The 24,623-nt window shown below is 44.0% G+C and overlaps 3 protein-coding genes across 3 annotated transcripts; 1 reads left to right on the top strand and 2 right to left on the bottom strand.

Moving 5' to 3' along the window:
• Positions 1–15,200: 15,200 nt before the first annotated feature.
• Positions 15,201–18,801, bottom strand: LOC308167841 (solute carrier family 2, facilitated glucose transporter member 11-like; the record flags this gene model as incomplete). Its single annotated transcript, XM_080542319.1, has 2 exons — positions 15,201–15,370; positions 17,133–18,801. The coding sequence occupies 2 exons, from the start codon at positions 18,799–18,801 to the stop codon at positions 15,201–15,203; spliced, it is 1,839 nt and encodes a 612-aa protein (XP_080398445.1).
• A 421-nt stretch (positions 18,802–19,222) lies between these two features.
• On the top strand, positions 19,223–22,975 carry LOC308167248 (RNA-binding protein with serine-rich domain 1-like). The gene is made up of 7 exons (XM_080541634.1): positions 19,223–19,280; positions 20,043–20,198; positions 20,489–20,656; positions 20,831–20,933; positions 21,874–22,027; positions 22,132–22,273; positions 22,526–22,975. Coding segments are annotated over exons 1-7 (831 nt in total). The 5' UTR covers positions 19,223–19,278; the 3' UTR covers positions 22,632–22,975.
• A 274-nt stretch (positions 22,976–23,249) lies between these two features.
• On the bottom strand, positions 23,250–24,165 carry cox19 (cytochrome c oxidase assembly factor COX19). The gene is made up of 3 exons (XM_080541509.1): positions 24,028–24,165; positions 23,666–23,777; positions 23,250–23,445 (listed from the first exon to the last, which is right to left on the bottom strand). The coding sequence occupies exons 1-3, from the start codon at positions 24,107–24,109 to the stop codon at positions 23,355–23,357; spliced, it is 285 nt and encodes a 94-aa protein (XP_080397635.1). The 5' UTR covers positions 24,110–24,165; the 3' UTR covers positions 23,250–23,354.
• Positions 24,166–24,623: the final 458 nt, after the last annotated feature.

Below are 24,623 nucleotides of genomic sequence, written 5' to 3' on the forward strand. Positions count from 1 at the left end.
GGAGAAAACGGGAACCAGTACGGTGTCTATACGCACCACAGGGAATGAGAAGTCATCCTTTACTGTAGTTCTCGCCTGCCAGGCTAATGGCCAGAAACTTCCACCGATGGTTATTTTCAAGAGGAAGACCTTGCCAAAAGAAAACTTTCCAGCCGGCGTCGTCATCAAAGTTAACCCGAAGGGATGGATGGATGAGGAAAAGATGAGTGAGTGGCTGAGAGAAATTTACGTCAAGAGACCGGGTGGCTTTTTCCACACAGCTCCGTCCCTATTGATCTACGACTCCATGCGCGCCCATATCACCGATGCTATAAAAAAACAAGTGAAGCAAACTAATTCGGAGCTTGCCGTCATTCCGGGTGGATTAACTAAAGAACTCCAGCCGCTAGATATTGGTGTCAACAGGGCGTTCAAAGCTAGACTGCGAGCTGCGTGGGAGCAGTGGATGACAGAAGGCGAACACACGTTCACCAAGACGGGGAGACAGCGCCGGGCGACTTATGCCACTATCTGCCAATGGATCGTGGATGCCTGGGCTGATATATCAGTCTCAACTGTGGTCCGAGCTTTCACGAAGGCAGGAATAATCACTGAACTGCCAGGCAACAGGTATAGTATAGTATAGTGGATAGTGTACATAGCCTTTATTTATGTAAACCAGCTCCTTTCCCTTGTTTTTTTTCTTTCCTAGCACCAGGGGAGCCCCGCCTCCCAAATTTCGTTGTTTGGTACCTGTACTATAGCAATGACAATAAAGTCCATTCATTTGATACTATTGATCATAGATTATTAATAAGAAAACTTGATAGATATGGAATTAGAGGGATAGCAAATTTATGGATTAGAAACTATCTTGATAATAGACACCAGTATGTACAAATAAACAACGATAAATCTGAACTGCTAAGGGTCACATGTGGGGTCCCACAAGGTTCAGTGCTGGGTCCAAAGCTGTTCATTTTATACATCAATGATATTTGCAATGTGTCCAAGTTGTTAAATTTTGTTTTGTTTGCAGATGAGATGATACAAATTTATTTTGTTCTGGCAAAGATTTGGAGCAGCTTCTGGATACAGTGGAAACGGAACTAAAAACTATAAAACGATGGTTTGACACAAACAAGTTGTCATTGAACTTAGAAAAAACTAAACTTATGATATTTGGAAATCGGAAAATTAATAGTCAAAAATCAAGATAGATAATGTTGAAATTGAAAGAGTTTATGAAAACACATTTTTGGGAGTTGTTATAGACCACAAACTATGTTGGAAAACACACATAAACTACTTAAAGACTAAAATATCAAAGTCTATTGCAATACTGCATAAAACGAAAGACATACGGTACTTAATCCAAATTCATTACACATATTATTATTAATATTATTGTACCGTTCACTAATAGTTCCATACATAACCTACTGTGTGGAAGTGTGGGGAAACACATACAAAACAATCACAAATCCAATTTATTTACTACAGAAAAGAGCTATACGAATTATAAACAGAGCTGCCTATCAAGAACCAACTAACAAATTATTCATAAACACCTATGATCTCAAATTTAAAGAATTGGTGGACTTCAAAATGGCACAAGTAATGTATAAAGTAAAAAACAAGATGCTTCCAGACTGTATCCAGAGACTATTTCAAGTTAGACAGGGTAATTAAAAACTCAGAGGAATATGTATGTTTATGAAAACAAAGATGTATAACAGTTAAAGGAGTTAATTTATGGAATACTTTTGAAAAGGAAATGAAAATGTGTAGTACATTAAAAGGATTTAAGAAATTATTTAAAAATAAGATGATTAACAAGTATAAAACAGAGGTTTAAATATAGTTTTTGTTTGGTACATATATTTTTGGAACTTTTTGTTGACATGCGTAAGTGACATCATTTTGTTTATAAAAGTTTCAATGTTTTGATTATGCATTCATGGGGGGACATGCATACATGTAACAAGGGTAGGCGCAATAAGCCACGGCTTCAGCCTACACCTTTTTGGTCCTGATGTTATAAATTGTGACTATGTACATTTTCTTATATCTGTATTGTGAATTGTATAGGGGACCAAAATAAACATTCTCAATCAATCAATCAATACTTGTTTATTTTCTCAGTCGTTTTATTATTTTCACCGTTGTTTGTTTTCTCTCCTCCACCAGTCCATTCCATCATCCCTGGACAGCCTGCCCTACCTGCCCTCCTGCCTGCCTGCCCGGCCTACCCTCCTGCCTGCCTAACGACTACTCCTCCTGCCTAAGCCCCTGCCTGCTTAACGACTACTCCTCCTGCCTAAACCCCTGCCTGCCTGCCGACTACCCCCTCCTGCCTAAGCCCCTGCCTGCCTGCCGACTACCCCTCCTGCCTAACCCCCTGCCTGCCTGCCGACTACTCCCCCTGCCTGACCCCCGCTTGCCCTACGACCATTCTCTGCCTAACCCCTTTATTAAATATCCTTTGTTATTACCCTAGTCTCTGTGTCCGTCTGTTCTGGGGTGCTGCCACATTTGACCGCTTGATTCAGGCCTAACAATCTCTCTACACCTCCTCATCTCTCTACCTACACCTCTCCATCTCTCTACCTACACCTCTCCATCTCTCTACCTACACCTCTCCATCTCTCTACCTACACCTCTCCATCTCTCTACCTACACCTCTCTACCTACACCTCTCCATCTCTCTACCTACACCTCTCCATCTCTCTACCTACACCTCTCTACCTACACCTCTCCATCTCTCTACCTACACCTCTCCATCTCTCTACCTACACCTCTCCATCTCTCTACCTACACCTCTCCATCTCTCTCTACCTACACCTCTATCTCTCTACCTACACCTCTCCATCTCTCTACCTACATCTCTCCATCTTTTGCTACCCACTCCTCTCCATCTCTCTCTACCCGCTTGCATGCACTCTCTCTCTCTCTTTCTCTCTCCTCCCTCAATGCCTCCCTGTCGCATGCACTCTCTTTCTCTCTCCCACCACTCCTCCCAATAGCATGCACTCTCTTTCTTTCTCTCTCTCTCTCTCTCTCTCCCCACACATGCGTCTTTTATGCATTCTCTTTCTCTCTCCCTCCCCATGCCTCTCTGTCAAATATTCTCCACCTCTCTACTTTGTATGCACATTCTACTAGTCTCCTCTTACATCTTTCCTTTGGTACCTCTCTTGATCCTTAGAGATCCATTTCATTATCATCCTGATTAGCTGTGAAATACATGTGCAAACGACATGACATACATGCACTCCCTATAGAGCTTGTTATCCCCATCCCTCCTGACTAATTTATTCACACAATGAAATGAGGGACACTGTTCAGGATCATTAACTGGTTATACATTTTGCTTCACCTTGATCTTTTCCAACTCTGGGATATATATTATTCTGGGGAGAAAAAGGTGTGGTCTGTTGAGTGCTCTGGTCTTCTGGTCTGTTTTTTAGGGTGAGGGATGAGTCATGTGGAGGAGCAGAGGAGTCAGGGGATTCTCCTTCCTGTTAAACTCTCCACGCTTCATTCCCCTATATGCCCTGAATAAATCATATAGAGACAGACCAGGAAAACACTGTAAATATCTCTCCTGCTTAAGTTTAAATGGAATTATTTGTGTAGCGAAACTATTACCTGGACACTTCCATTGGACTACCCAAAGCAAGACACCGGAGCACTCATATAGTCTGCACGTTTATTGCAGAGGAAAAGATTGACTGATGTTTGACTCTGAGGAAGACGCAAGTCGAAACATCAGTCACCCTTTTTCTCTGCAATAAATGTGCAGACTACATGAGTGCTCCAGGTGTCTTGCTTTGGGTAGTCTAATGGAAGTGGCCAGGTAATAGTTTGGCTATTATATTGTCGTCTACTGCTGAGCACCAAAAACCTAAGATCTTAGACTTGGCTGAAGCGCGTTTTGGAATTATTTGTGTGTGTGCGTGTGTGTGTGTGCGTGTGTGTGTGTGTGTGCGTGCGTGTGTGTGTGTGTGTGCGTGTGTGTGTGTGTGTGTGTGTGTATAAACCTTCCTTTACATGTCTCCTCTGAGAGCTACATCTGACAGGTGCAATTCAATTAATTATTTTTGTTGGTGAATGCTGACAGATTTCCCTGCCCTATGTCTATGTCTTGCTGTGTGAAAACAGTATTTTACCTTGAGTCACATCAAGTATCTCAGACCTACCCTAAGTTCTCAAAAACCCCAGAAAATCATCCAGAAAAACAAGCATACTCACTTATTGTATAATGGAAACACCATCAGAATTGCTTTGGTCATCAAACACTACGAATAAGGTCAACTCTTTCTAATCGATGTGTAAATTATGTCGCAATGAAGTAGAAGGAAAAAGGATACATTATCCCTTGGTAGATTCTACAGTATCTATGTACCTTATATATTGTATAATATATATACATTGTAGAATATCGTATTGTGTCTCTGTCTCTCTCTCTCTCTCTCTCTCTCTCTCTCTCTCTCTCTCTCTCTCTCTCTCTCTCTCTCTCTCTCTGTGGCATGGGGGGTTAAGACTGCAGAAATATTGTGCAGGTTCTCAGGGACAACAAGATGACTCATCCATGGGCCTCTGGGGTTCTTACATTAGCTGATCTCTTATCTGCGTCACAGCACATTCCTCCTCTCTCCGACTCGGTGGCAGCTGGCCACCAGAGACAGGGAGTTGTCACCTCCCACTCCTATCCATTCACCAACAACGTCCCTGTCTGGCTGTGTCTCTCCCCCAGGTGAGGAGGCCTGAGAGGGGCGGGGGGGGCAGGGGCAGCCAGAGTAGCCCCCTGATGGGCTGTTTCCTGGAGCTTGTTGATTGACTCGTCCAAGCATGGTCGTGCTGCTGTGTGGACTGTGAGAAGGGGTTCTGAGGCTACGAGGGTTATGATAGCCAATAGCAAACCTCGCTCATACTGCCATGGGTAATGAGTGATTAGGTCAGCCAGGCTGTTATTCATGGATCCCATGAGACAGTGGTAGGGATGGAGGAATTACACACATCTACACGTACACACATCTACACACATAGATGGCTGCCAGATAGGAAAGAGCTTCCCCGGTTCTCCAGGCCTGTGCTGAGCCTACAGTAACTCCAGGGCCACACTGGCTACCTCTACCTCAGCAGCGTGTGTGCTGCTGCGGCTCTCATGTGTGTGGCATCCTTCTCTGCTACTGCCAGCCCTATCTTTCTACACTGAGTTTGGCTTAATGATAATGGCCATCAATACTATATCATATACATCAATGCTAATTATAAATAAATATAATAAATCAATAATTATTATAAATTCATGTATATTTAGTTTAGACAGAAAAGTGGTGTGCTCAATTGTAATGTACTAATCAAATAAAAAAACTTCACTTGGCTTGGCTCAGCTTAAAAGCCATTTCCACTACTCTCCAAAGTGCTTGCTACAAGACTGGAGAAGCTCCTACCAATTCTCATAAACACAGACCAAACTGGAGTTATCCAAAACTAGTTCTCCCACACAAATGTGAGAAGATTACTGAATATGATACAATACTGATACAATACTTGCTGTATCTTTAGATGCCGAAAAGGCGTTCAACAGGGTAGAATGGGAATACTTATTTCATGTGTTGGAGAGATTTGGCCTGGGGGGGTGTTCCTTAAATGGGTCAAGACACTTTACAACTCGCCAGAGGCCTGTATCATCATAACTAATGGCACACAATCATCATCTTTCCCATTGCATAGGGGGACGAGACAGGGATGCCCCTTGAGTCTGCTGCTCTTTGCGCTGGCACTTGAGCCTCTAGCTGAGGCTAATAGGTGACACCCAGATGTGCATGGTCTGACAGTTGGGGGAACGGTCCACAAAATTGCACTTTATGCGGATGACATTTTATTGTTTCTGGCAAAACCTGAAATGTCAATGCCAGCTACTCTCTCAGTTATTCATGAGTTCAGCTCCTTCTCAGGCTACAAAATTAACTATGGCAAATCAGAGATCATGCCGTTGGGTAGTGCTGCTGGTCTAACTTTACCTACCAGCTGTCCTTTCAAATGGTCCTCTACAGGCTTCACCTACCTTGGAATAAAAGTCTCACCAGACCTGACAGAGCTATGGAAGCTTAACTTTTCTCCAATAGCAACTACAATAAAGAACGATTTAAACAGATGGCATGATCTCCCCTTATCCTTCATGGGGCGCATTAGTCTAATTAAAATGAATGTCTTTCCCCAGCTCTTATATCCCCAGCAAATGCTACACTTATGGATCTCCAAGAAGGTTAATCTTGATATGGAGAGGGCTTTCTCTAGATTCATATGGTATGACAAGAGGCCTAGACAGAATCCAAGCCCTGTTTAGACACGTGGTCCTCTCTACCTTTCTCATTATGGAGCCTGGTCATGGGAGATAGGAAGAAGTTACCTAAGGATATCAAGAGTAATCTGATTATATACAACACAATCAGAGTGTGGCAGGAAGTGTGTAAATATGTAGGTAGAGGAAGCTGCACCTCGTTCCTGACTCCTATCATAAGGAACCAGGATTTCCCCCCAGGTCTCCCTATAGTTTTTACTTATGGCATGACAGTGGGGCATGTGTGATTGGAGACTTATACCGTGATAGGGCACTGATGACTTTCCAACAACTACAGTGACAATTCAGTATAGAGAACACTTTTATGGTTTCCTCCAGATGCTAAGAGTTTACCTCCTCCTGATTCAGTCATGTACAATGACGTAGGGAGGTTCCTTATTGACCGAAAATGTATCGCTCATTTTATTTCCGACTTCTATGCTCTATATTTAATCAGCCCAGGTGATATTACAAGCATCTCACAGAAATGGGAGAGAGATTTTGGTACTGAGTATATTGAAGATAATTGGCAGGAGGCCATTAGGGTGTTTAGATCTAAAGACTATGAGAGACGCAGTATAAAATACTACACCGTCTACATAACTCCCTATATACTAAACAGGATGGACCGCCAGATCTCCCCCCTGTGTAATAAGTGTTAGAGAGATTGGAACATATTACCATTATTTTTGGCAATGTAAATTGATTAAAAGGTTTTGGGGCACAGGAGCTGAATGGCATTTCCCAGGAGCTGAGCGGCATCTTTCGGGTAAAGATTAAGAGAGACCCAGGGCTTTACATCCTTGGCCTTCCCTCAAAGGAGGTAACTCTAACTTGTTTACAGTTCAAACTGTGTGACAAATTACTATTATTGGCCAGAAAATGTATTTTGATTAATTGGATCAAGGATAAGCCACCTACTGCTACAATATGGTACAGGGAGATGTTCAGGGTCCTCCCTCATTGAGATTGAGATTGAGATTGAGAGATAACGTTTATTGCCACTATGCGTTACACATATAGGAATTTGCTTCGTCACCACAGCAAGTGCGTTTATACTTTTTTCACATATCAAAAAACAGGACAACACAACAACAACACAGGACAGACAACAGTGCATTTGATAGTGCGGTATAAAGTAAAGTGCAGTGCAGAGTTTTTTTTTTACAGAGTCCAGTTCAGTCCTGGGCAGACTTGGGGGCGGGGGGGGGGGGGGAAGCCAGAGAAAGAATTGGTGCAGTTCTGAGGGGTAATGAGAGGTCCTTTACCGAAATGTGGTCTCCTGTACTTGACTACCTACCTGGAGAATTAACTTGGCTATTGCTGAAAGGCCAATATTCATTGCAATGGTCACAGCCACCTCAAATAGACTCATAAGTGTCTTTTTCTTATATTTTGTGGCTTAAATATTACTGTTTTAGTATTTTAGTTCAGGGAGAGGGGCGGAGGGGCGTTTTGTTTTTAATACTGACAATGGATGGATGGCACTATTATTATTTATTATTATTATTTTAACTTTTTATTGGATGTTTACTATTTTATTTTTATTCATCTTTCTGTATTACTGATATGATGGGGGGAAATGTCTAATTCCTGTCTATGTTGAAATTTTTTGTTTTAAATGTAAATAAAACAATTTAAATGTAAATGTAATTAAGAGAGGGAGGTGGGGGGGTTATTTGATGTTCATGTTTAGAAAAGAAAAAAACAAAAGAAAGAGTCATCTGTGATATTTCTGTATGCTACTTAGTGTATTATTGTGTATGTATAGTATTGTGTATGTACTCTTTGAATAAAAACTTTGTTTAAAAAAAAAAAGAAGTCATTTCCATGGGGAATTTCTGTTGGGTTTCTGTTCTACTGGTTTCCAGAGGTGGGCTGCAACGTTTGCAGGAAAAGTTCTATACAAATAAAAAGTTATTATTATTTTTATTATTATTATTATTATTATTATTATTATTATTATTATTATTATTATTATAGAGAATCAAATTAATTACATTAAGAGGGGGTCATTACATTATAGGCGCCAACCAAATCTAAGCAGATGTTCTGTGTTCAGTCTGCTGAATCATAAGTGCTGTGCGTATGTCTTGCCACTATATCTTGCTTCAAGTAAAAAAATGTCCCCCTCCCCCATGTGGTCTTACTAAGGGGGAAGGGGGAACGTAACATAATGGGGGCTCGTCCGGGATATTATTTCCTGTGAGCCTGTGTGTATATTCCCCACTTGGTTACTTGGTATTGTAGTTTGGTGCTCAGTAGTCTGTTTTTGGTTTTGAGTTTAGTTCTTTACTGCAATGGCGGCATCGATAGAGCAACTGTTCATTGAGGCTCCCTCAGTGAAACTGTTGAGTAAGTGTCACAATGTTGAATCTAAATACTAAATGTGTGCTTTTTGAGTAGACAGTGTTCACAGGAGTCCCATTCCTCCTGTCTACAATGTAACTCCCTCTACCCTGCATTCTGTAATCCTGTTTGAACTGCAAGATGAGTTGAAGCAAGACAGAAGGACAAGGAGAGAAAACAAAAACTTGGATCTCAAGCCTTCTCTTCAGTAGACAGACAGTAGACTCTCAAGAGTGTTTTTCCTGCATTTATGAGACAGTGAGCTACTTCAGCGTTCAGTGAAGTCTCCTTTCACTGACGTCTGCACTTTTACAATTTATGGACATTTAAAATTGCATAAATGCAGAACTGGGCTTGGGCAGAGTACTAATCATACCAAATTAGTGGTCCTAATTGAAAAGGGCCCCACAAACACAAAAACTCTGGTCTTCAGTTCAGACTGAATCATAATATCTAATCATGCATTTTGACCACTGATTATATATTTTGAAGGCTTAAGCCATTATAGGTATACAGTATGTATTTCTTGTTCAATGTAAAATCTCATTTAGAGTTGAGTGTGTTATAATTTGGTTAATTAATAAAGTCAACATACAGGAACGAACACACAGAGGAACTTATTTAGATTTTATTTAAGGATCCCCATTAGAAGCACACGGATGTACCTCTAGTCTTCCTGGAGTCCTGAACATACAAAATACAGACATACAGACATAATACATTTACAATCTACAAAAGATAAAAAGACACTCAGTCAAGCTAAGTGTCTAAAGCAAAAACATAGAGTACAAGACTATAACCGACAATCGACATACCGATTTTGAGCAATACCAACTTCACATTCTTAGACATACTGGACTCAGCTTTCAGTCAGACTTACTTACTTTAAGTAATCAGATCTAGCCTGAGCTGCTGGTAGCTGGGCAGGTGTAGCCTGGCAGTAACTTGTCTAGTCCAGAGTGTCCAGTAGGATGCAGGAGTTGGTAGCCTGGGCCTGGTGGTAGCTGGCTAGTAGTTGGTAGCCTGGCCCGATGGTAGCTGGCTGGTCGCTGGTAGCCCGCCCTGGCCTGATGGTACCTGGCTGGTAGCCTGGCCTGGTGGTAGCTGGCTGGTAGTTGGTAGCCTGGCCTGGTGGTAGCTGGCTAGTATCTGGTAGCCTGGACTGGTGGTAGCTGGCTGGTAGCCTGGTGGTAGCTGACTGGTAGCTGGTAGACTGGGCCTGGCCTGGTGGTAGCTGGCTGGTAGCTGGGAGCCTTGGCCTAGCCTGATGGTAGCTGGCTGGTAGCTGGTAGCCTGGCCTGGTGGTAGCTGGCTGGTAGTTGGTAGCCTGGCCTGGTGGTAGCTGGCTGGTAACTGGTAGCCTGGCCTGGTGGTAGCTGGCTGGTAGCTGGTAGCCTGGCAGCCTCTTTTTTTGCTATCTATCTAGGATCAGATATATCTGGATGATTCTGAGTCGTATAGGGGGAATCAGCCAGCTCGATTTGATCCTGGACAGCTAAAAAGAATCAGGATCATTCTGATCTAGATTAAAACTGGGCCCTGATGGACCTTTGGGTTCTGTCCTTCTCTGTCTTTCCTTCAGTTGAAACCCACAGTAAGGTATCACACCACGGGATCCAGAGACCAGAGAGGAAATGAAGTAATCTGAAGATTTCAAATGAAGCATAGGAAGATTCCAACAATGGAATATCCCTGAGGGGCAGACAAATGAGACTTTTCAACCACAGACCTCCTAAACCGTGACTGATGGTTCAATATGTTAGTCTGACAATGGAAACCAAATTAAACGTTTTTTGCATCTGTCAGACATGGTTCTTTTCGTCTTGGTGAAATGCAGTCTGGAGGGCAGAAAGATGGGTGATTTTTCTTTACCACTGTGTCTGTTCCTAGGGACCTTATTTAGGGTTCTTAGCCCAATTTAGCACCCCCCTCTTACCTGGCATCTGCTTCTCAAGTCTGAAGGCAAACGTTCCCCCTGAGCCAAAACATCACAAGCCACAAACAACTTTTATACATCAACAGCATTATTTCGCCTACCGCTTACCGGGGGCAAAGAAGACCACAAGGAAATCAATATTATTATTGTTTTTGTTATTGTCGTGCAGTCACTGTCGGTAGGACATGAGAGAAGTATTTTCCTGCTGTCAGTATGTCCCTGAGATTTGCTTGAAGATATACTCTAGTGTTGAGAGAGGCTGGAGGCCTTGATGGGTTCTTTTAGTAGCAGTGGTGTTGTTATTATTATCGCTACCTGATTGTGCAACACTGAGTTCATTTCACCTTGCTGAAGTGGTGTATTCACTCCTCAATCTGTGAAGGTAATATTCCTGAGGACAACACAGTGTGACATTGGCTTGAGGATGGTGGGTGTTTTGTGTGTGGAGCTGTGACTGTGTGTGTGTGTGACCATGACCGTGTGTGTGTGTGTATGTGTGTGTGTGTGTGTGTGCATGTGTGCGTGCGTGCATGCTTGCACCTGCGTGTGTAGAGCTGTGACTGTGTGTTTGTGTGTGTGTGTGTGTGTGTGTGTGTGTGTGTGTGTGTATGTACGTGTATGTGTGTGTGTGTGTGTGTGTGTGTGTGTGCATGTGTGCGTGCATGCTTGCACCTGTGTGTGTACTCTCCCTCTCATCTCTCTACACATCATTCACCTTGCCAGAAAAAAAGGTCAAGCAACAGTAAAGACCTCTGTCCCTGCTTTTATTTAAGTGTGGACTGAGGTACAGGATGTGTGGGCGACAGGGCTAATATTCCCCCTGCACACTGTGACCTCTTAAACTGTGCCCTGGCATTGTCATCCTGCCCTGTCTCCAGGGTAACACTGTGTCAGGCCTGTGTCAAAATGTAATAGCATGTGGTGAAAAAGAGCCTGTTTGGGGGGTGGGGGGTAGGTAAGATGAATTTAATATCAACGATGGAATACGTGCAGTTGACTTAATATACATACTCTACCGATTCCCTCCTCACTGTCTTTCTTATTTCTCTCTCTCTTAGAATAAACATACAAAATGCCCCCCCCCCCCGTCTTCCTGCCTTGTAAATGTTGTGACATTTGTGTTACCAAGGTGACAATGTTGTCTCTCTCTCTCCTTATCTTACAAGTGCCTGGCAACACACCACCATCTTTACCCCCCCCCCTCTCCCACCCACCCACATCCCTTGTTGAGTGTTCAATCACTATTTACCAACATCCTTGTGTTCCACTTCTGGTTGCGGGAGTAACAACAGGCTCTAATGTCTCTCAGGACATTGTCTGTTGATGCACAGAGACAACCTATCAACATGTCCATCCTCCTCCCTCACACTCTCCTCCTTTTCTCCTTTTCCCCAAATCAGTCAGACAACAGCTCCTCCTACTGAGCATGCATGGGAAATGTTTTTCTTTCTTATTGACTGGACAACGGGCAGGAAGGACAGTTGATGACTCACTGCTGTTGTTAGGCTTAGTCCAGCCCAGAAAGCATGCATCAGAAAAATGTTTGTTGATGAGGGTGGGGGTGGGGTGATGGGCAGCGGTAAATCGATAGACATAGTGTATCGAATCGACCTACAGTACATACAAATATGACAAATTCTTATTTTTGTAAAATTCATTCATGGCTACAGCCCCAGACATCCAGGCCTAACGCCGCCACTGGCAGTAATCCTCTATCATACCACAAACTGGTACAATAAGTGGATATTGGAGGGATAGAATGACTTTCTCATGGCCGCTGGGTCAATCTAGAGTGTATATATCTACCTAAATCTTACTGTGATCAATGTCACTGTGACATTCATCACAATAGGTTGGATGTCATACACCTTCACTCTCCAGGTTGGCATAAAAGCCATCAGAGCCATTATCTTTAGTGGATTCATCCATTTGAATGGCACACGTTGTGAGTTCTGATCGACGTTGGCCCTTCAGATAGTTCGATCTTCATGTGAATTAAATGTTTCGGGTTGAATGTTTTCACTGAGTTGGGAACACTTACAGATGGTCCGGGCCCCTAAGAGCTGAAATAGACCAACGTACAAACAGACGTTATCATGGCCACTCTCCGTGTTTTCCTTTCCGTTTCCAGCATTCATTCTCAGCTCTCACGCACCAAGGTATTAAGAGGCCTCCCATGACAGTAGCATAAGCATACGCATAAGCATATGGTTCTGGGGGAGAAGGAGGTTTCCTCTAAAAATAGACTCATCATTCCTTTGAAACTCTGCTGGAAACCGACCAGGAGAAGAACTGATGGAGGCTTTGGATATTAAGCATATGGGATTGCAAAGTTACAGTCTTAGCTTCCCATCACAGATTACATTTCCCAGATTTCAACCTGAAAGTGTGCTATAGGCTATTTGCAAGCAGATTTACTGAGTCAAATATAATTTACTTCATGTATTTCCTGAACATAAGTATCTCCCCAATTTCCTTTTCTGTTTGACCAGTATAGCCTAACCCGTATGGCCTACCTTAAGATACTGTTCTAATATGATCCCTGCATGGTGAATAAGTCCATTGTCTCACTACAGAAAGCACAACTCTGTTTCACACTGAAGTTCCCGGGATTGGGAAATGCGGGTAGACCTCAGCCAGAGGCTCACCTTCCCACCCGAAATTGCAGCGACCAACCTGCGCCCAGACCTAGTCCTCTGGTCCAAGTCCTGCCGGCGTGTCTTCATCGTAGAACTGACGGTCCCATGGGAGGAGGCCATCGATGAGGCATTCGAACGGAAGAGGCTGCGGTATGCCAACTTAGCAGTCGAAGCAGAGGGGCGGGGCTGGAACGTGAAGGTGTGGCCAGTGGAGGTGGGCTGCAGAGGCTTTGTAGCCAGCTCCACCACAAGGCTCCTGAGGGCAGTAGGGATCAGAGGACAGGCCCAACGGAAGGCAATTAAAGAACTGTCCACTGCAGCAGAACGGAGCAGTCACTGGCTGTGGCTGAAACGTAGGGACCCAACATGGGCTCCCAAATGACCACGTGGTGCCACCGTGCGACACACACCCAGGCCTGATCAGCCTGTGGTGGGCCAACCTCGGCAGAGGGTGTCTTGTGATAAATGGCCGAAACACCCAATGAGGTCGGGGACCACAACTGAAGATGTGTCGTACTGGTGGCACCACGTGATCATTGCCAAATTCCACTCCACCCAAGAGGACATCTCCAACTCCACTCAGTCAATTGTTGTGCTAATTATTTAGGGATTTTAACATCTAGTCCTATTAAGAATCCAGGCAAAGTAGGGTCGCACTAGAATGAAGCTAGAATGAAGCTAGAAAGATGATAAGCTCATCTGACACCTGACACACACACACACACACACACACACACACACACTTCAATGGCTCCCTCTCCTTTCCAAAGACCCACAGAGGGTGAGAAGCAGCACAGTGATCCTGTAATAAGTAGTAACTGTGTGAATGTGATTCCTCTGCGTAACCCAGGAGAGCTTCATTAGCTTTTTGCAAGCAGAGCCTGCTGAGATTGTGGACCAATTACCAGTCCAAAATAGCTGCAGTGTGCATCCAACCGATGACCATACTTATGTTTGGTTTAACACATCGCCCCTGCCTGCACCTGCTATCAGGACCTGACTGAACCCAGAGGTCTGTTACATGAGACGAGGTGCTACCTGGCAAATGAATTTCATCAGTCAATGTCAGAGGATTGACGTTACCTTGCCCCCCTGTCCCCGTCCCTCTCTCTTTCCATCTTTCTTCTATGTTGGCTCCTTCTGCACCATAACAAATTGTTAGAACTAAACATGAGTTTTCAGTTTAATTTCAAATTGTTAAAAATTCATTCAAAATAACTATGGCAGCTTTTCTTGTGTGTCATTATGAATGAGATTATGACAAGAGGAAAATCACTCTGTGTAATATTGGATTAAAGCATCTGGGATAGATTAGAGACTGAGTAACATGATAACACAGAACAGCGTAATGAAGAAAGATAAATCAAAGGACTCAGTGTGTGGGAGTAAATCTCCCAAATTGCCTTATTGAATCAGAGACCTTATGCAACAAATGGTATTAATATTATACATCCAGATATTTCATTTGTATTATTTATTTCATTTTAAATGATCATTACCATTCATTTCAGAGAAGACAACAATACAGCATATGAGATTTATATATATATACACATACAGTACATAGTAGTAGTATATATAGTATACGTATTGTCTATGTATTGTCATGATGTTTATCATGTAAACAAATAAATACATCTTGAATTACTGTAATGGCTGGAGTACTCAGGCAAAGGACTTCAATGCATGACTTTCAAAAATAGGTACGGTACACAGGTATATACACAGTCAGGAGACATATAAGGCATATAATCTGGCAAGGAGAAGACAGCAGGCAACGTCAGAGAAACGAGCAGAGACCAAAGCAGAAGGGACGCTGACCTCCGTCTCCAGGTCAGGGAACAGCGGGGACTGATAGGCATACTAGAAGGCATACTAGAAGGGAGAGAGACCAGAAGCTAAACCCTGCAGGGTGTTATGGGCATACTGGACCCAGATGAGGCGCTTACTGGTACTCCAGGTGGCTGGGTTGGTTCTGGGATATGAGGCAACGGAGAGACGTCTCCAGCTCCTGGTTGAGCCGCTCGGTCTGGCCTTTGGACTGGGGGTGGTACCGTGAAGGGAACAGAACGCCCTCCATAACCATGAGATGAACTCCGTTCTGACACCACATCCCTAGGGAATCCATGGAGACGGAAAACAGGGGACAACATTGCCTCCGCCGTCTCCTTGGTAGACAGCAAATTAGGCAGGGGGAGGAAGAGCACCATCTTAGAAAACCTAGTAACTCGTCATGGGGATGAATCTGATTCCCCAGGGATTGAAGCGCGGTGCACAGAGTCTTAGCCCATAGTATGCCCAGTCTGTACTGTAATGGCTGGAACTTGAATCAAAAACAGTCTTTACTTTCAAAAATAGGTACAGTACACAGGTAATCATTATTTAGGCTTTGGTTTTTCTGAGTTCCTACTCCTTGTCTTTCACATACATTTCAATTCAGAAGTGTCATGCTGAAATTCAGCTGAAGTGTCATACTGAATACATTAAGATGGTAAAGACATTCATACCATTCATCACCAGTAGTTCATTCCTGGCCCACCAGGCAGCTTTTTAAGCCGTGCAACATTCCTCCAGCAATGGCGACACCTACTGGTCATTCTGTGAAACTGGCTATTTGCTAGTTGTTACTGAAACAGTGAATAAGACTGCCAGTGACAGACACCATTCAAAAAATCAAGCAGTCATTTCTATTATTTGTATTTATGTATTTTAAATACATAGCCTATAGATAACAATATAACATATACATATTTGTCGTGCAGTTACAGCAGTTCTTCCTCTCAGCTAAAACGGAGGTAAATAGAATAAATATTATGGAAGTATCAAGACTTCTTGAAAAATTATGATATGCAACAATGAATAAATTAATAAATAATATAGGCCCAATAGTGCATAAAACAGGTTTTTGGATAGAGATAGTGAAGAGAGATATGAAAATAAATAGGAGAGGGCATGGGCCGAATTTGAACCCAATGGGCATATGTGTGCACTGTAGGCCATGGTGCTAGACCACTGGACCACCCCAGGTCACTGATTTATTGTATTTATTTTAATGTCATTGCACTTCAGTCGTGCCCAGCCCATATGCGTGCTTATATAAGACACTTATAATAATCATGTGTCTTTTACACTTATCTCATTGCAACTTCAAATCAAAACACATCTTTATATAACACCAAGTGCAATATTCCATGATAGCTAATTTGCACAAAGCTTACAGAGCAGACCAGACCAACTTATATTCAAGTAAAGCCAGTCAAAGATACCTTCATTGGGAACATAAATTAATTAAATGCTGAGATTAGGTGAATTTGGTACAGTACTGTGTTTAAATCAAAGAGGTAGTACTATCCTAACTCATCAATAACATGGTGCCACAACATTGATCAATGTACAAAATAACAGCAATTCGGAACGTTTTTTAGGCAGCTTGAGGAGAGAGTCCCGTTTGAACTACAGTGCATATAGGAATAGTGAGGTAGGTAATAATAGGTAAAAAAAAATATTAACCACTAACACTTCCATCCATGTCTTTTTATTCATTTCTATTATCTTATTTATTATATTATTAAACGTTTACTTATATCATTTTTTTTTTTTTATCTGTTTACCATTCTCCTCTTGATGTATTTATTTTAATGCTGTATGTAAAGCACTTTGAATTGCCCCTGTTGTATGAAATGTGCTACAAATAAACTTGCCTTGCCTTGATTTTCTCATTGGCTCCCTGATTTTGTTTATTCATTTATTTTGTAGGCTATATTTCTTGATTATGTGACCAGAAAAACACAATATCTAAGGAGGTACACATCCATTGATTATGTGACACATCCACTGATTATTATGGACTTCATTACAGTAGACTGCTAGCACTCACTGTGCACCTGACCATTCTCAAGCTCTGGTACTGGGTCTGGGTCTAGGGCAGTGAGAGGTTGAGCCTGGCCCAGCCGATAGTGCTCCTTGCTGGGCTCAGTCCCCTGCCTCTCTGGGCCCTCTTTCGCATTCATCTTATCAAACTCCACAGTGATCTCCACCAGTGTCCTGCCCTTGGTCTCTGGTAGTTTGAAAAGGAAAAAGAAAACAGACGCCACACACACCGCACAGAAGGGGGCGAAACAGAAGTTACCAAGTCCACTCACTAAGAACGGGAAGGCCATGCCCACAAGGAAGAGGTTCAGCCACATCAGTGATCCAGCCACCATGTACGCCGCCGGCCGCGCCGTCTGGTCAAAGATCTCTGCGGGCAAGATGCCCGTCACACCAGCAGGGCCCATGCCGAAGCTGAGGATGTAGGCGAACACACAGGCAATGCTGACGTAGGGCATCCCTGGGACAGAGCCCTGGAGGGAGAGGGACAGCGTGAAGACCACCGCCCAGACGGTCATGCTGGCGTACCCCCCCATGATGAGCAGCCTGCGCCCCAGGCGCTCAATCAGCAGGTTACACACTAGGGCACCGATTAACTCACAGGCCCCCGTGCCTATGGAGGCGTACTGGACCTTCTCTGCAGGAATCCCTGCCGCTATGAAGATGTATGTGGCATAGAAGTATATGGAATCATTACCACACAGCATCATAGCGCTGCTGGCAAACATGACGGTACGTAGCTGGGGGTGAAGGGAGCGGTCAGTGAACAGGTCCCAGGGTGTCTTGGCTTTGGCCGTGCCGGCTGCAGCCTGCTCCTGCAGCATTTCCTCCATCTCCTGCCTGGGTGCCACCCCACCGCGGAGCCTCCCCAGGGCCAGGGCGCAGGCCTCCTTGTCCCCCCGGTCGATGAGAAGGTAGCGGGGACTCTCTGGGAACCAGGGCAAGGTGAGCAGCTGGAGGATGCCTGGGATGGCATTACTGGCCAGGAGGTAGGGCCAGAGAGGCTCAGTGCCCAGTATCTCTGTGAGGCCGATGACCTGGCCCATAAAGATCCCGAACGCAGTGAACACAGCTGAGGAGAAGGCTACAGCACCGCGCAGGCGTTTAGGCGCACTCTCCCCGAAATACATAGGCTGGACATTCATGCTCACCCCGCAGTTGATCCCCACCAGGAAGCGGGCTACGACGACCATCTCAAAGGACCTCGCCGCTCTGCTGGTGAGGGCAAAGACTGCGCCAACGAAGAGGAAGGAGTTGTTGAGCAGCAGTGACTTTTTCCTCCCGCAACGGACAGACATGGGCCCAGCGAGCAGAGCCCCAGCCCAGCCGCCCAGGGAGAAGGAAGACACGATCAGGGTCCATAACAGGGTCACCTGCCCGACCTCCAGGCCGGTGCCCCAACGCTCACAGTACGTGTCGTTAATGAACCTCTGGATGTGGCTGGTGGGTGCATTGATGATGGAGATGTTGTAGCCATACTGGAGAGTGCCCCCGACAGCGGCTGAAACCACTGTCAGGGCTAGGGTTCCGGAACAGCCTGTGTTTGCTTCATCCGTGTCTGCTGCGCCCCCATCTGTTGCACCTGTATCTGGTGCACTTGTATCTGTTGCACCTGTGTCTGCTGTGAGTGCATCTGTATCTGCTGCACCTGCTGCATCATCTTCTTTGGCAATCATTTGTCTTATTTGACCAGTTCTTACAACAGTATTCTATAAGTGGACTACAATGGATTTTTTTGGGGTTTACCCTAAGCTCACAGTCCCTCTTTTCAGCTTGTTCTCAACAGGAGTCGTGAGAACAACGTGATGTGGATTGGCAACCAGAAACTAGAACTAGATTTTTTTTTTTTTAAATTTCGTTTTGACATTGCAGTCTAAACATAATGATCTACTAGCATAACATATTTAGCATAAACACAGCATAGGTAGGAGTGAGGGTGTCCTACCATGACGCCACACAGAACAATAAACAGCAGGTCTATTCATTAGGGGAGAAAGCAGATTTTGGCCGGGTCGCAGAGCACCACGAGTGTCCCCCTTCAAGACGATCGTTGCATAACCGCAGGACCTTTTGCGCAGAAGGAAATGAAACGTCACACTCCCCACATTACGACGTCATCCACGTGCGACCTTAGCCGGCGACGAGAAATAAAGATGTAAGATTGCCCTTTTCAATCCGACTCAATCGTGACATTGACAATTCTGTGTTTAAAGAAATTATACGTCAATTCTTATTTTAGACAATGTCGTTTGATTCGAGTGAGTATTGCACCGATGTGTCAAGGAATTAGTCATTTTAAGGTAGCTTAGCTAAAGCTAGTAGTGACACACTGGCAAGCAGGTCACTCATCTCTATAACAGCACACTGGCTAAACGTTACAGTAGCTAAACAACAAATGCATTCAGTTGGCAGATTAAATAAGCAGCATTTAGTGGTTGCAGAATCAACTTATATGGCATGATTATATACCGTTACATACGCGCAGAGTGGGACGGGGGGGGGTCATTAGGTTTTATGCCCTCGCAATATTTGTATTTGGGGGTGGGTAGACAAACTGTCTCCAGTTATGTTGACATTCTGCAGTTTATATGACACGGGACTAACACAAGGTACATTTTAGAATACATCATTGATATGCTCTATGCATATACATAGTAGTAATGTTCATGCATATGTAACTATGTGCAATATGACAACCCTAGTCGTTTTATCTGTACAGTATAGTATAGTGGATAGTGTACATAGCCTTTATTTATGTAAACCAGCTCCTTTCCCTTATTGTTTTTTTAGTTTTTTTTATTTCCTAGCACCAGGGGAGCCCCCCCTCCCAAATTTCGTTGTTTGGTACCTGTACTATAGCAATGACAATAAAGACCATTCATTCATTCAACTAACACCCTCTACTGTCCATCAACAGGGCACCTTCTCCAACGAAAAGGAAGGAACGCACAGAGGACAAGACCACCAAAGAGCGAGGGAAGGAGAAGACCGGCGCAGTGAAGGAGGGAGCTGAGAAGGACAGGGGCAGGGAGAAGGGCCGCAAGCGGCGCAGTGCCTCCACCGGGACCAGCAGGTCAGATCACCGAGGACTGTCACTGCTTGAACTCCCCCTCCCGTCTCTGAGGGCACTTTTGGCCAATTCCAACCAACCTGGTCTAGCCCAGACCCCTTCATTGAACCTTGATTAAAACTGTTTTCACCTATCCACTTCTTCAGATCTTAAGAGCACTGCAGGGGTAGAGAACCTGAATTGTATCTCCAAATCTATCCTTACAGTTAGAGGTTTCTCTAGGCTAATAAGTGATATCCCATGCCCCACCCCCCACCCTTCTGCTCTCTCCATCCTCCTGTCCTCGGGTCCAGCTCCAGCTCCAGCAGTAGCTCTGGCTCCAGTTCCGGGTCCTCCAGTGGCTCCAGTTCCTCCGCTTCGAGCCGTTCTGGGTCTTCCAGCTCCCGCTCGTCCAGCTCGTCCAGCTCCTCGGGATCGGCCAACCGCCGCCGCCATGACAACCGCCGCCGCTCACGCTCAAAGTATGTGACGTAGAAGATCAGAGGGCGATTCACGTGTTTGATACCATTTCTCATTCCATTCCATGCATTACTATGAGCCCCGTCCTCTGATTTCTGCCTCTATCATCCTCCCCTGCCCTCCAGGACCATTAGAGTATGTTAATAGTCAGACATCTTTTTTTTAATATGCTGTAGATCTAAGTCTGTGAAGAAGGATGACAAGGAGAGGCGTAGAAGGAGCCCCAGTCCTAGACCCACCAAGGTGTACCTGGGCCGCCTCACCAGAAACGTCATCAAGGTGAGTCACAATGGGCCGCCATTGTAACATGAATGAGCACTAGGGATGCACTAGTTAGTAGTACAAATACAAGTACTTACATTTGGGTACTTGCCAACACTGAGTACCGATACAAGTATTTAATAATATCATTACAGTTCTACTTTGAAAACATATTTTATTTTCATCAGCTGTTCATCAGCACTTTTTTTACTGTAACAAATTAAATATGTAACAGGGTCTAGTGTTTTGTCTTACAGGTTATGAAACTGCAGATTGTAAGCTTTAAAATTATGTCATACATTGAAAATAGTTGAAGAAGCAAAACAGACGTGTTTGCTACCATCGCGTTGGTAGCTAGTAGCGAACAAAAACATTGTATGTAATGTCTAACTGCATGTTTAGCACATCACAACATGCTGATAGAACATGAACATGCTAAAAACACATAACTATACATAACAAGATGATCACACAGTCCTTGGTTTTGAACAGTCCTAAAACGTAAGTTTGTTCACAAGCCATGTATCATTAACACTCACCCGAGTATGTAGCAGGAAGGCACACGATACAGTGAATCAAACACAAGATGAATTCTCTGACAATCCTAAAACTGTTGTTTGTTATATTGAGTGGGCCCTCAAAACCCTTTGTAATATGAAAACAAACAGAAAATAAAATGCTGACATTGCTCCTCCTATGCCTACCTGCTACGAGAGATTACGTTATGTTGCCGCAAAATGGTATCGGGAGCGGATGTGTTGCAGTAGTTTTATGAGTACATGAGCACAGTATCGGGTACGAATACTGGTATCGGTGCATCCCTAATGAGCATGTTTTATGTCAAGCCGTTAGGAATGGTAATATAGTACAATATGATAGTATATGAGTAGTGTTATTGTTGAATAGTACCGGTAAAAGGAAAAACATAACTGAATTCTCCATGTGTTCTCTCTCTCAGGAACACATCCAGGAGATCTTCTCCACCTATGGGAAGATCAAGATGATTGACATGCCGGTGGACAGGCTCCACCCACACCTATCCAAGGGCTACGCTTATGTGGAGTTTGAGACGGCTGACGAAGCAGAGAAGGCTCTCAAACACATGGATGGAGGTGGGTGGAGGAAAATGGAGCCGGTTGCAGCTTGTGTCGAGTGAAAGCATTTGGAATTGCTGTAACCTCTGCACTCTCTTATTTGCCCTTCCCGGTGACTACAGGTCAGATTGACGGACAGGAGATCACAGCCACTGCTGTTCTTGCTCCCAGGGTTCGTCCGCCCCCCCGCAGACTCACCCCCCCTCGCAGGATGCCTCCACCACCCCCTATGTGGCGCCGCACCCCGCCCCGAATGAGGAGAAGGTGATGATGATGATGTCTGCCTCTGAAATGTCTTGTACACTTTATTACAGACATATATCCTGTTCTTAGCCTGTATCCTGCACTAAGAACATCAGGAGTGCTATGCTATGTTGTGCTGTACATGTATATATTAGATATACTGAAATGTACTTTCATATTATCTGCAGATGATAGGTTGTTTCCAGGGATCACGTGATGTATACTGTTCCTTCTCCCTGACCGTTGTTTCTCTCCTGTCTCTCTCTTGCTCAGATCCCGTTCACCAAGGAGACGCTCTCCTGTACGCCGCAGGACTCGCTCTCGCTCCCCTGGTCGCAGACGCCACCGTTCACGCTCCAGCTCCAACTCCTCCCGGTAGAGCTGTGACCTTATCCCTCCACGGCCCCCCACTTTCTTCTCTGGAACAGATTCTCTAAGCATGCAGTGCATTTTATTGGTCTGTATATGGTCAATCTGAGGCAAGCTAGCACTGTGTGTGAAGTCGAGTCACCCTTCTAGCCTTTGTGCTTCTAGTCCTAAGTAGCTGAACATGAATATCTCATGTCACTGACCCAATGTTTTGTGTTTTTACAAACATGTACAATTTTTGTGGACTTTTTATATAGTGTATTTTGTTCTGTACATATTTTGTGAGTGCAGTTTGTTTTAATCATGCAGGTATCGTTTTAGTTGCACTGGCTCAACTTGATTTATTTGTCTTGACAATAATAAAATTACAACACACCACAACACTTGTGAGACTAAATGTACATCAAATGCAGTACATCAAGTGTAGCATGCAAAACATGTAGTTCATGTTACCGTATAAAACAAATTAAGTAAGTCTGCTGGCTTTAGATGATGCAAGATGACTAGCTTGAGTGAAGCATACCAAACCCTGTCCATTATCTCCTTTTGAGGTCAATCCATATTCCAACATCAAACCCACACAAGATATGATAGTTTTTTTACCAAAATATTTATTTACAATGCTTGCAACCACAAGACAATATATTACATTTTCATTTTATATACACAAGGCAGGGGAAAAACAGCCTCAGGTCTTTTATCCCTCTAGCACACACTGTCATCTCAGTAGGGTTCATGTTTTGGCCTCCTTGTTCTCCTGGCTAGGCTGGTCCAGCAGGTCTTTGAACCCCAGCCTCTCCATCGGCTCTCTGGCCATTAGCTGACTGAAATGGGATGGAATATTAGTACAGTTCAAATGCTGGGTACAGAAACAACCCTAGCATGGGCTCAGTAATTACCGTACAGATTTCAAAAGACTGATAGCAAAATAGAGATACCATTGCTTCTTTAACATTGTTTACACACAGTTCTTCTGTCAGATCTGCAGTTAAAGGTGGGGATTTTTGAGCAGCAGTTATCAGCATCCCTAGTAGCAATACTCACTTATCCATCCTGCACGCCAGGTAGTCTTTGGACTGCAGCCGGCACTGGGAGTTGTCATAGCTGTTCTCTCTCAGACACCGCATGAACTTCTCTTTGAAGGCTTTGCACTCTCCTGCAATGACACAGCCAAAGATGTACCACATACCAGACCACTGGGGAGAGCTATAGCAAGTGATTTTGTTTACGTGTTGGATGGTGTTAACTTGTCGGTATTATTATTATTATTATTATTATAGTATTATCATTCGGCAGCGGTTCATAGGTGTCATTATTACATTAGCAACCTGAGCCTGGTTGGGGCTGCGCAGTTTCTGGACACATCGACATTGCTGAATCAATGAATGAGCCTGTGTGCTACTCACCGAAATGATCCAGAGGGAAAGCTCCTTTGTCGGGAGCCCGAGGCCGAAAAGACTTACTGCCGAAGTTCATTGCGGTTGACATGACTGCTTTTGTGGGAACGTTTACTGTAGCTTGTCAAAAAACAACACACAACCTTGCAATTATGTTGTGGGCAACTTCAAGGGTCGCAATATTGTGACGTAACACACTGGTCTGACTTATTTCAACAGACGTAAGTAGTCAATCGATAGAGTACATCGATGACACTTTCGACAATTGATTAATTTTTAAAGAGACAGTCATGTAATAGTGCCGTCAATGTGATACATACATGTGCGTCAATTACAGTTCCCCCCCCCACCCATTGTACTATACACACAAAAAATTGAACTATGTACACAGTTCTGAAAACTTGTAGAAGCTCATGTATCAACCACAAGACTCAAGACTGCTAAACTCAAAAGTCTGAGCACAAATCGCATCATTTAGCACACTTTGTTCACCTGGAAAACACTGGCCTTCAAAATGCCACACCCTAATTACCAATTGGTCTCACTGACTCACCTGTTCAAACTCAATTGGCAAAACACTTCAATCATGTGTCAGAGGGGGGTTA

Source organism: Nansenia antarctica (genome assembly GCF_963989245.1).
Source record: "Nansenia antarctica genome assembly, chromosome: 11".
NCBI classification, from domain to species: Eukaryota; Metazoa; Chordata; class Actinopteri; order Argentiniformes; family Microstomatidae; genus Nansenia; species Nansenia antarctica.

Coding starts and splice junctions, on each gene's coding strand:
- LOC308167248 (XM_080541634.1), top strand. Junction 20,199..20,488: donor GCCTCCACCGGGACCAGCAG/GTCAGATCACCG, acceptor CCTCGGGTCCAG/CTCCAGCTCCAGCAGTAGCT. Junction 20,934..21,873: donor TCACCAGAAACGTCATCAAG/GTGAGTCACAAT, acceptor TCTCTCTCTCAG/GAACACATCCAGGAGATCTT.
- cox19 (XM_080541509.1), bottom strand. CDS start 24,109: ATGTCAACCGCAATGAACTTCGGCAGTAAGTCTTTTCGGCCTCGGGCT. Junction 23,778..24,027: donor TTTCCCTCTGGATCATTTCG/GTGAGTAGCACA, acceptor GTGTCATTGCAG/GAGAGTGCAAAGCCTTCAAA. Junction 23,446..23,665: donor CTGGCGTGCAGGATGGATAA/GTGAGTATTGCT, acceptor ATCCCATTTCAG/TCAGCTAATGGCCAGAGAGC.